At 51.4% G+C, this 12,505-nt stretch overlaps 1 protein-coding gene across 2 annotated transcripts in view; it reads right to left on the bottom strand.

Annotated features, from left to right (window-relative positions):
* The window catches only part of SPATS2L (spermatogenesis associated serine rich 2 like), a 121,661-nt gene that overhangs the window by 13,264 nt on the left and 95,892 nt on the right, over positions 1-12,505 (bottom strand). For both annotated transcript variants that reach the window (XM_023759948.1, XM_023759944.1), the window contains one exon: positions 1,926-1,984. In XM_023759948.1, coding sequence (XP_023615716.1) covers positions 1,926-1,984 — 59 coding nt within the window. The remainder of the gene's footprint in view (positions 1-1,925; positions 1,985-12,505) is intronic.

Genomic DNA, 12,505 nt, shown 5'->3' with positions numbered 1-12,505 from the left:
CCCGCAGGCCTCCCCGTGGCTGTCCCAGGCACTAACATGCTCAGACACAGGGCAGCACACGGTCATGTTTCCTGACCGAGCGAGATGTGGAAACGGGGTGCTCTCCTGAGAGGTTCCGAGTTCCTTAGGTCCTGGCACCGAGCACTGTCCGGAGAAGAAGAACGAGCGCACGAAATCGCGGGTGTTGTGTTAACCTCTCAGGCAGTGATGTGCCCGCAGCTTTCCGCTTGGGTGCCAGGGGAGCATTTGTGCCTGTGTGAGCTCTTAATGCTGTTACCAATAGGGCATGAAACGGAAAAGGGAAGATCAGCTTTACCCGAGACATAGGAAACATCCCCTCCAGTGGAAATCCACTTTTACCTCAGAAACCAACCAACTGCAGAAGCATAAAACAACGTCTCTATGGAAGGGACGGTGTGATGACCTCACTATCCCACAGCTGGACCCTGGGCCACATTTAGTTTTATTTAATCAAACCTGCTCTATTTTAGATCCTGGAAATTTGCTTGTAATTATTTAGAAAAGCTGGGTAAGAAAAATAACAATAGCTATTTCCCATGAAGGGACTACTGACGTATGGACACGGGCCAGGCGAGAAGAATGTGAAAAGAATGCAGAATCTGGCCCGAGCCTTCATTCCGGTAACAGAGATGCAGTGCCGTCAAAGTGAAGGCATTTAGCTGAAACCCGGCTGGGGCTGCAGACTGCCATCTGTCTAATTCACATGATGAAATTTCGGTAAAGATGGAGAATTTAAAATGCTCAGGGGATAGGAATTGTAAAAGTAAATCCCAGCTTAAAAACATGGTCTCAGGGTTCCCGTGACCAGAGCAGGCTGAAGTCAATGCTGAGAGAGGGCTCCCGCGTGTCCCCTTGGGCTGGTGTTGGATCTGATTGTGCAATCTTGTCTCGGCTGGAATTTCCAACCCACGAGCCTCGGCCCATTTGAGACGGCAAATCTGCCCCACCTGCTGTCGCGGAACCTCGCAGCAGTGGAAAGATTTAGAGACGCGTCTGAAGATAACAAAATAAATCAAACCCAGGGAACAAATACTTTATGTTAAAACTAGGAAAAGTTTTGCAATGATCAAGATGGTCTGAGTGTGTTCATTGTTCAGTGTCTGGTACATTGGGCAATCTCACTTGTGATTTCAATTTAAAACATGCAATTCATCTTCTTTTGAGGCATCAAGCTGGCAGGTGTCAGCCAATGCGCCTAAGTCTGTGAACGGAACTGGAGCGGGTCAGGAAAACTTCACCGAGTGCATCTCTAAGTCTGAGCTGCTCATCTTAGCAGAGCTGCTGACAAGCTTGGGGTGCTCTGCCCATTAGGTTTGTGAGTTTGCCTGGTCAGACGCCTGACGTGCTAAAAAAATAAAGACCAGACATATTAAATTCATAAATGTTCTTTAAAATGTGAAGAGGAATTTAAGTTTCAAATGGGACTTATTTTTTTTTAGGAAATTAAATTTGGTTGGACATCAGTTAGTTGAACCTAAAAAAGGACCAAGTGAAGAGGACTGTGCAAGTTGTAGAGCGAGATTTGTAAGTTGTGAAGGCTTAAAAGTTATGTTTTAAAGTTTAATACGAAAATTAATGTCATTTTAAATCCAACTACTGGAAGTAGCCCAGTATACGCACCAAAGTCCCTCTGGACTTGAAATAACTCCTGGGACACCTGGTACTTGCCGAGTGCCCATTCTGCACGTGCGCAGTGGGCGAGGCTATGCCCCTTCCCACATGAGGTCACAAGGTCACGGAAGTCCCCAGGGGCTAAGTGATGTACTGCCCAAGGTGATGGCGCTCCAGAGCCGGGAAACTGCGTGGATTTCAGGACCCAACTCGGAATCCATATCACGGTCAGTCTGACCTACAGACAGCTTCCGACGGGAGGCCCCTGGCCCAGCCACGAGGGGTGTACTTACTGGCTTCTTCTTTGACTTGGTCCATTTCTGCCATCAAGGAAACTTCTTTGTCAATGATGCTGAGGGGAAACAAAACAGAAACCAAAGCTAAGAATGCGTAATCAAAGACGAACTTGTAATAAGCACTGGAAGTAAAAGGAAGGTTATTTTCATTAAACAAAATGCGAAATCACCATAACTATTTCCCTGTGGCAACGCCAGCCGCACACTCTGCTTTTCCGAAATGAGGCGACGTGGAGGGACGTGCCCAGGGATGACACGGTGACAGCTGCTGATTAAATCACTGTCAGCAAGTCTAGAAACAAGCCTTTCGGACTTCCAGGATGGCACCGCTTTGAATTTGAATTTGGGAGTATTTTTGCCCTACGAGTTCCCAAGTTCCACAACAATATAATACATATTTTAAAAACTGGTGCACGGGTCATGGAGGCTGGTAAGTTCTCTAGGGTCTCCGTGCTTCACTCTCCCAGACTCTGGCTGTGGGCCGGGGGGATGGAGGGATGGGGGGGGGGGGAAGCCATTTACTTTTGAGAAATGCGGCTGCTGGTCAATCCACCCACATGCTCTATCACATGAGTCTATGCCTCCTCATTCTCCCAGGAAAGCGTTTCAAGCATCTTCCAATGAACATTGCTCCACAGGGCACGGAACAGGAGTCCCGGACAACCGCTTTGGGCCTTAGGGCTCGGGAAGAGGCCAGCGGACTACTGGGTGGCAGGTCACGGGAGACTGGCAGGTAACTTGTCCTCCCTCCTCTTCCTCAGTGGTGTGCAGCGGGTGGCCTGGGTTTGGGATGGCTGCACAGGAATATGCCACAGACAGCACTAGAAACAGGGGGAGACTGGCAAAACCTTCATCCGTGGAACAAATATTTGCCAAGTGTCTGCCATGTACTAGGCAAGGGTGGTGAGGCTGGGAATACCGCTGTGAATGAAAAAAAATTACTACCATCCTTGGGGAGCCTACATTCTTTGGGGAGAGGTGAGAGGATCTGCTGAAATTACTGGGAAATAGTGAGAACCAGAAGAGGGAAGAAAACGGTGATGGCAAGAAGAAATTAGGGCTCCCCGACCCTCAACCAAACAGAAGGCTTCTAACTGGTCTCCAGGTTTTGAGAGCTCGCAGAGTATACCACATAGGAAATGCATCCATGGGTACAAGCCTGGGGGTATCCAGACAGCCTCACCAAGTCCCCACCCCCTCTGACCCCCCCAGGCCACAGGCCCTGCAGCTTGTGTGTGTTGGGTGAGGAGAAGAGTGTAGGAAAGGCCGCTGCAAATTTTTTGCCAGCTCCAAAATCATGGCCAGTTTTTGCATATTCATTTTCCTTTGGCATCAGTAAATCTGATTAAATCTGTTAATATCATTATGTACCCAGAGGGTTTAGGAGATGGACAATGGACATCTGGGGCACAATACACCCTCCCCCCCAGGTCTGATGCATAGGACACAAAGCTGGGCACTCACACAATGGTGAGTTCGGCCTCCTGGGCCTGCCACTGGAGGAATGGAGGCTACGCACAACTCACTGTTAATCTGCTTCATGCCTATGTGAGGATGTGAAAAAGCCCGTGAAGTTGGCACCAAACCAGGCTTCTGTGCCTCTGGTATTTCAACAAAACACTGTTCTCAGCGTCTTAGTAATTCAGGTGCTGCTCTGTGCGACTGTGTTCAAAACTCCCGTGGATACAGGCAGCTGGGAATCTGCTGAGTCAGGCCCCTCGTCGGAACCAAGGATCTGAAGGCACACCCGGCCCGACAGCTCCTGCTGAGCCTCCCTCAGGCACCGCACGAGGGGCGCCGGAGCCTTTCCTTGGGCTCTGCTTTCAAGGCCGCAGGCCTGGAGGGAGGAGCAGCCGTGGGAGGTGGGTGCAGGGGCCGGGCCGTGGAGGCCAGCCCGTCCTCTGGCGGCTGCTGCACCAAGCTGAGCGCCAGACCACAGGAAGGGCCAAGAGAAAAGCCTGTCTGAGCCTCCCAGGTGCCCACGGGGCCTGGTGGTGTGGCATCGGCTGCACGAGGCATTTCATCAGTGCCGTTCGCACGTCCTATTGAATCTTAGAGGCACCGGACAGAGAGACACTGCAGTGCCGCCTGGTGACAGACAGCTCCACGGGCGGGACCAGGCCAGATGCTGGGCGAAACCCTGGGGCGGAGTTACCAGCTGTGGAGGCTGGAGGGAGGGAGAGCCTTTGAGAGGAATGCCAGCTGAGAGCTGAGGAGTCACAGAAAAGTCACAGACAGTGTCGCCAACCACATGCCCACAGGGAGGCACAAAGGTCACCTGCTTGCTTTCCGGGTACACCTGTGTGGCCATGTCCGCCCTCAGTTACCTCAAAATGAGGCTGGTCTTGGCTAGCACATCCTGGCAGCTTGCTGCGTCCCAGGCACGTTGAACAGAGCGCCAAGGCCTTGCTGGGGGATCTCATGTAAGCTTCCAGGAGGGCAGGAGCTCTGCTCGCAACTTGCCACAGGGCGTGGCACATGCCTTTGCCTCGGCTGGAAGGCAACGCTTCTTCCTCTCATTAAGTCCGAGCATCCCTTCAGGCCTCTGTTTAATCATCACATCTTCAGGGAAAGGCCGAGTGTTTAAAAGCTGTGTGATCTTAGACTATTGTGAGTTGCTCCACAAAAATTGCTTGATCGTGATGAATGTAAGGGAAGAAAGCATATTCATTTTCCTGTGGCATCAATAATGAAACTTCTCCTTAATTGGTATATTGTGGTGCTTGCACATAAATCACGCTTATGCAACAATTTATATCATGTTTGTCTCTGACGGAATCTAATCATTTGAGACACAAACTGATGAATAAAAGTGCACCGATATTCACCAAACCACACAGGGTTTGGCTTCAAATCAAAACAGGTAGTTAATGATTCTGTTCTCAAATTGAGACGGCGATAAATTATTGAAATCTGTGCTCTCCCTCCGCTAATCACCTGCGACTCTAAGTTTTGAACATTTCTGCTTTCCGCAGTGGTTGCCGGAACCGGACTGGCACACAGAACGCTGCCACGGCTGTCCGCCGGCCACTGCGAGGCCTCTCCGTGGTCGGGTACGGTCCCGAGGTCACCGACTTCAGCCACGTGACCACGTGCCACCTGCACTGAGCTCACATAAACCCACGCTGACCTCATGGGCTTCAGATGCGCCCTTTCCCTTCCAAAACACACCTCCTCGTTTCACCCAAACTCTCCGGACAGTAAAGTTTTATTCTGTTGCCATAAAACAGCGTTTATTATCAAAGCAATAAGGTGTGAAGAGAAGGAGATTACCATGGCGGAGCCTTTACGGTTTATTATATAGTTAATCACGGAGATAAAGTGTCATTTTATAAGAACGTCCCCGCTGTCTCGATTCCTTTCTGTAGAGGACTCATAATAACAACAATAAAAAGAATCGGAAAGGCACTTCAGCAGGATGGAGCGACCCGTCCCTGCTCCGTGGAGGACTCTTCTGTAAGCCGGACCGAGGCCCGAGGGACCGGCTGCTTCGGCTGGCAGCGGGATGGGCTGGGTCAGGTCTCAGCTCTTCCCAGACGAAGGTGCTGGGACAGGAGCAGCCACACGCTGCTGAGCTGTGAGCAGAACCAGCTGGGGACACTGAGGCACAAACGCAGAATCTCAAAGGGCATGTGAAGGCATCCATGTGCAGCAGCAGCTGGAGGTAGATGCTGGGGTTCAGAGGGGCCCCTCCCACCTCGGGGCATGGGCCACGGGGCGTCTGCCTCAGGCCTGCAGTGGAGAAATGGCCTGGCCCATCTCATAGCCACAGTTCTGTTTCAGAACCTCCTTATGGAGGAAATGCTTCGGGCTGGAGCTGCCTTAACCCTCAGCTGCCAAGCGGAGCGAAGCAAGCAGAGCTTCTGGAAGGAGACAGCGAGGAGCCCAGAGCCCCGCAGGCCGAGGAAGGTCTCCTGTCCGCCATCGAGGGAAGAGGCTGTGTTCGCTGCTGGGCGAGGGGGCTGGGGGATGCTGATGCTGACTCCGCCGTCTGGCCCCCGCGTTCTACACACAGCACACAAGTGAGCAACACTCGCTAATGCAAGGATTCCCGTGTAAAGAACTTCAATTTCTCCCACACTGCACACATCCCCCCACGGGGGCTCCCTCCTCACCACTGCACCAGCGGTGAGCACCGTGAGCGCCCGAGGGACGCCTGCTGGGCTCCTGGCACCTTGCAGCGCCCAAGGGCCGCCGTGTGTGTGTGTGTGTGTGTGTGTGTGTGTGTGTGTGTGTGTTGGTGTGGTCGGGGGAGGGGGGCTGGGGCTCAGGAGGGAGCACAAGAGAAGAGCCCGCCTGTACTGCCCACAGGTTCAGGCACCCAGGTCCCCTCCCTGGAGTGACAGGACTTCCCCTCCCGGCGAGGGGCAGACAAGCTCCACGTACACATTGGGGGTGCACAGTGCCAGGGTGCCATGTCCAGGCCATCTCCTCAGGTATTACCACACGCTCTAGGGCCCAGGGCCAAGCCAGTCGGGGTTCAGCTTACCCATTTCCCGGGCACAGACGCAGCAACACTGAGCTTCTCTATTCCCAGGCGGGAGGAGGGCAGCCCAACACCTACGACAGGTGCCTGTGCACGGCGCTCTCCAATGCACTCAGCTGCCAACCAGGCCAGGCTGTTTTATTTCTATTATTTTTTATCGGAGGTAATATCATCTGTTAATGTTAGCACCTCCCCGTCTGCATGCTTTGGAATCCTACGATGATCGGCAGCACAGCTAATGAACATTTCATCACGCTGTCTGAGGTGCATTTCTGGGATGAGACACACGCAGATGGCGCACCAGGACCAACTCCCAACACGTAGGAAACACGGGAGTCCCTCAAATCAGACACAGCTGATTGAAAAACAAACACAGGGATTCCTCTTTCTCCTTAAAATTTCTAAGAGTTGCAAAATCCTGCGACTTCTATGAATTCCACGTTCAACAGGAAAAATCTGTAGTCCTTACACACCTCCATTTAGAATTTTACGTGTGATTTTGCTTACTAGGATTTCTCAGCTTTGCTAATTACTTCTTAGTTTCGTTTCTTTCCATGGTGATCACTATTCAAGGAAAGCCACTTAACTGGTCTCAGTTTCTATAGCTACAAAAATGGTACGAGTTACCACCACCCCCTTCAGAAAAACAAACAAACCTAAAACGACTTCTATGGGAGAGAAAGCAAACTTCTCTCTGCAGGGGTCTCTCTGCACGAGGACATGGTCACTCAGGGCCCGAGGTAACAGCCGGGGCTGCTGGGCCCCTCCCCCCCACACGCTCCACAGCCTGCTTGTCTGCTCCCACGGGACCTGGTATGTTTTTTGGGAAAGAGATCTCTCTCATCCCTTAGCAATGTTCTCCAGGTGATGGTCCCCACTGTGCTTTCTGAATGCATAGCCCTGGGCCCGGCACCCACAGACGGGGGACGCTGGGAATGAATGGGCCTCTGAGGCTCCCTGTGATGCCAACCTCTGAGGCACCAGCTGGTCACACATCATCTACCTACTGGATGGACGAGTGAAGGAAGGGGAAGAGGAGGCAGAGAGAAGGCATGGGAGACAGGCCAGGGGAAGGAGGGCTGGGCTGGTGGCAGCAGTGGCCACTCGGAACCTGGGTCCCTTTGCCTTACTTCTCTCTTCACCGAGCAGTAAACAGCAAAGAGTGGTGATGACACATCCGTATCTCTAGGCTGGGACCCACAGCACGCTGAATAAACAGAGAGAGGAGAAGGAGACGGCCTTCCCAGTGTCCTGGGTTAGAGGGAAAGAAATTCACTAAATGCTTATCCCAACATAGATGGGACTTCTCTCAGGTGCAGGCTAGAGATTTTCTGGAATAATCTAAGAAATGCGTATCTTGTACCTGAATCTTCACAAAAGCCCTAGAAAGTGACAGCGGCACGCCTGTTTTGTAGCTGAGTAGAAGTTAAGAAACTCAACCATCTTCAGAGCTAGAAAATGTGGAGATGGGATTTAAATGCTGTTGTAACTCTACACCTCATGCCTCCAGGTAAGTGGTTGATAAGCCTTGAACATGTGACTTCCTTTAAAAATATATATTTTATTGATTTTTACAGAGAGGAAGGGAGAGGGATAGAGAGTTAGAAACATCGATGAGAGAGAAACATCGATTAGCTGCCTCCTGCACACTCCCCACTGGGGATGTGCCCGCAACCAAGGTACATGCCCTTGACCGGAATCAAACCTGGGGACCTTCAGTCTGCAGGCCGACACTCTATCCACTGAGCCAAACCGGTCAGGGCGAACATGTGACTTTTGTTAGAGTCCACTGGCCTACTGAGAACCAAAGATTTACAGTCACAGGAAAAATAACATAACATACTCACAAGGAATTTTATTAGAGTAACTCTGGGTATTTTATATATTCTTTTATATGAGTTGCTGCTGTCCTGGCTACAAATTGCCCAAAACAATGCCTTGGTCTCACTCTGTACCCATCTAATAAACAGAAATAAGCTCCAAGGTCCACTCAGAAATTGTGAAATTATAATGTATTTTGTATTTATACTAACATATAAGAACAAATTTGTCTTATTTTCCAGTGACAATGGATTATACTATAAAATTAAAAAGACACAAATAATACATACTCTGGGATTGTGAAGATAGAACAATTTGCTTAATTCCCTTTCATATTTCCATTCTATAATGAAACTAACAATTCTTATTCAAGGAGCATGTTACCCAGCTGGTCTGATCGGTAGCCTTCATGTGCTGAAAAGGTTCAGAAATCTTTTCAGATTTCAAGCTGAAATTAGAGCCAACCGCGTGCTCTCCAGCTCTGGGGGGTAGGGGTGGGGGGGCTATTATCCTGCAAGGAAGGCTGCGCTGAACGGGAAGCGACTTCCCGGGCTAAGTGTGCAGCCGGCATAACGTCTGGCGGTAATCACACGCGAGGCTCAGCAAGGCTCTTACTACGAGGTGCTATTCAGGCTGGTTCCGGAGTTTTTTGTATTTATCAACCTGCTCTTCCCGCCTGCTGAGTGATTCACTGAGCCCTGGCAGTGCCCCGGGGAAACATCCAACCCAGAGAAAAACCTCGGGGAGGAAAGGAAATAGGAAAAGAGAAGCTTTCACCTCCCAGATGCGAGCGCCACCTATTTAGAGCGACACATTCACACACGAGGCAAGATTTGAAATGCACGGCACCTCAGGGGCTCGCCTCGTTGCAAAGTCACAGGCACCTTGAGCTCCTGTGTGGCGTGACTTACCCTTCCTACAGCTTCGGCGTGGCCTGGAGCCTGCTTCTGTTTATGGGACGGGTGCAGAGCGAGGCAATGGAGCTATTTGGGGCAATTTGTCAGGGAGGACAGCAACAAAAACCAGGCATACGGCCCTCCTGAGGCATAAATATATTTATTAGCCTCTTCTGCTACTGCCTCTTGATATCCTTTGCAGGAGTATGTTCAGGTCCATACGGTGCGTTCTTCTAAGATGCGGGCAAATCGCGAATCCTGGGTGTGGGGAGGAGGCTCGGGCCTGGATAGTTTCCATTGCGCAGTACTTGGTACAGGTCACGGGCAGGTGTGCACTTAGGAAGGTCATTATATGAGAAGGAAAGTCTGGTTTATACAGGTTTTGATCAATGGGAAGATTGTATTCATGTTCAGAGCAAAAGGACATAGAGACTTTTCATTCAATGTCTTCAAAAATTCCATAAAAATATAATGTAAACTCTTGATTTTGTCTCCATCACATGCTTGGTTTAAGGTGCTGGCAAAATGTAGCAATCATGTCACACACTGCGATGTCAAATTATTACATAACAATCCACGTGGCTAAAAGCTCCCTAACCTCAGCCCTTCTGCTGTAATCCACGACCAACACCCCTTGTTGAATAGGGCAGAGAAAAGCATTACTTTCCTGCAGGACACACACCACTCTGATACTGGTGGGGACACTAGGAATACTTATATTTCAGTCACATCATTTTATATCTTTAAAAAAAATTTTTTTTAAATTGATTTCAGAGAGAGAAAGGGAAGGAGAGAGTGAGATAGAAACATCAATGATGAGAGAGAATCGTTGATTGGCTGCCTCCTGCACACCCCCTGCTGGGGACTGAGCCCTGACTGGGAATTGAACAGTGACCTCCTGGCTCATAGGTCGATCCTCAACCACTGAGCCACACCAGCAGGGCTTAGCCACACAGTTTTAAAATGGAGTCTCTACTCATTATCCGTGCTCCTGTCAACACTCGCCACGTTTGCCTGTTGTCACAGCGTCTTCTCTGTGACACAGATGTGTTTCACCCAATACTCATTTCCTCTCCATTTATCTATCGAAGTACATACAGCGCCACAGTTCAATGACTCTCCTAATGAAGGGAGGCTAATTAAACGGAGAGCAAGTATGTGTTCAACCACCACTGAAGCATAAGATACACAGAAAGGCCTGTTTTCATTCACGCTGGGGAGCACAAGGGCTGGCACACCTGAGGATGCCACTGTGGCCAGCGTGAGGGTGGCTGGACAGACGCCACGTGTGCCCAGGTGCCGAAGGGAAAGAACCACCCCTGGACAGAAGCACTCGCTGCTGAATTCATTGTCACAGGCCTCAGATCCTCCCCCAATCCCCGGCCCCACTGCGCTGTGTGATCTTATTGCAAAATGAGAAAAAGACTCCGGTAGAGACAGAACGGCTGATGAAAGTGACTGTCCCTCATTAGCTACCAGCGTCCGTTCTTAACATCTCCATTTTTTCCTAAGGACTGAGTTGAATTCTATAATGAAAAATAGACCCAAAAGCAAAGCCCTCAATTTTCTCCACTTCAATACAATTGGTTTTCTGGTCTTAAGACGACAAAAATGTAATTTGACCTTTAAAATGCATAGCTAGAAGGTTTACATTTCAGGCAATATGGAAAATAAAATTCCTCCCTCACTGATCTGAGAAGACGAGGCGCTGTGGTTATGTTGTTTGGGCGTGCGAATGACTGGAGAGGACTTTCCCCTCTTCTGTCTCCAGCGGTGCACCCGGAGGGCAGCTGGGGGAGGGGCGGGCAGAGACTCAGGGGTGTGCAAAGGGGGTAACCTCCGCCCCCAGGCCTCCAGCTACGGCAGAACCTGCAGCAGGGCGGGCCGAGGAGAAGGTGCCAGAAGACACAGTCCTCTCACTTTCCCGGGTGCAGGCTTCTTGGACATCGAGGATGTCAAGGGAGGGATAATCCTTTGTAATACTGGGGCAGGGGGAGGCTGTCCTGTGCATTCTAGAATATCTACAGCAGGCGTCACCTCTACCTCCTAGATGCCAATGGTGACAACCCAAAGTACTCCCAGACATGCTCCTCTCCTGGGAAGAATCCATCCCGCGGAGAACACTGCTTGGCCCCAGACATACTGGTCCCTTTGCCGGCCTCTCAGCCCGAGTTTCAGCCACAGACGCACAAAAGAATCACCTGGAGCTCTCAAACACACACACCGACGTCTGGGTCCACTGCAGACCAGTGACTCGGGGTCCCGGAGCCCAGGATGACCACAGAGCTCCAGGAGTTCTTAACTATAGCGCACACACAGGCTCTGGTGTGGAGAGGAGTCCATATTAATTTACAGGCACCATCTTCCAGTCACTGTTCACTTAGTCACGAAGAGAGAAAAGAAAAACCCTCAGGGCACAGAAAACCCGGCTGGGCTTCCAGCCCTGAGTGGAGAGCCAGGCATTCTCCAAGCAGCAGCTAGGAGTTTGCGGGAGGTGGGGGGGTGGGGGTGGGGGCGGGGACAACCAAGGAGGAAAGTCGTTCGCAGGCTGTGTCCACCAAGGGTTTGACAATATTTGGGGACCAGGAGCAGGGCCCGGGAATGCGGGTCAGAGGGCTGCAGAGCTTGTCCCCTTGGGGTGGGGGGCCTTCCCAAGCTCCCAGCCCAGAAAGAGGACAAACAGTTGGGTGTCACAGTGGTGACACCGGTCTGCCGACCACCAGGGCAGGCTGTGTGCGTTTGCTGGGCTCGGCCGGGGCTCCCCGGCAGACGAGGCGTGAGGGAGGCCGAAAAAGATGGATGTAGCTCAATATGGCCTTTCCTGCAGCCCGAAAGTCCTCATGCTCAGAGTTATTCGTTTGCTTGGTGGTGAGCCTCAGCAGATTTGGTTAACATTTGTTAACATGCAAATATGTCACTTTGAGGGGCGACACCTGGGCACCGAAAGGATGAAGTTATCAGTGACTCAAAAATGAGAGTTAAAGGTGAAAAAGAAAAGAGAAGGGGAACGGGCCCCATGGGAGTTCCTGCCCTGGAGTGCTTGGTGTGGGGCGAGGAGCCCTGGCCTGCAGGGGCAGCGGGAGGTCCCCCCCCAGCCCCCCCCCCCCGCCCGACCTCGCTGAGGGAGGAAACTCCAAGATGGGGAGAAGGGGGAGTGGGCAGGGCCCAGGGCCAGGGGAGTGGAGACTCCGGATCCACTTCCACTTCTCATTCAGCAGACCGGACGCTGCTTTAGGAAAAAGCCAACGTGCGCACAGAGGGCATTCTGCCCGTGCACAGAAGGCCTGTTGCGACGGCCCCTTCCTATCTGAAGCCCGAGGCAGCCCAAGCTGTGGCCCCTCCAGCTCCCACTCTCCACCCTCCCCACCCAGCAC

The sequence above is a fragment of the Myotis lucifugus genome, unplaced genomic scaffold (genome assembly GCF_000147115.1).
Source record: "Myotis lucifugus unplaced genomic scaffold, Myoluc2.0 scaffold_3, whole genome shotgun sequence".
NCBI classification, from domain to species: domain Eukaryota; kingdom Metazoa; phylum Chordata; class Mammalia; order Chiroptera; family Vespertilionidae; genus Myotis; species Myotis lucifugus.
The sequence above is the reverse complement of the archived record's forward strand: the minus strand, read 5'-3'. Positions and strand labels throughout refer to the sequence as shown.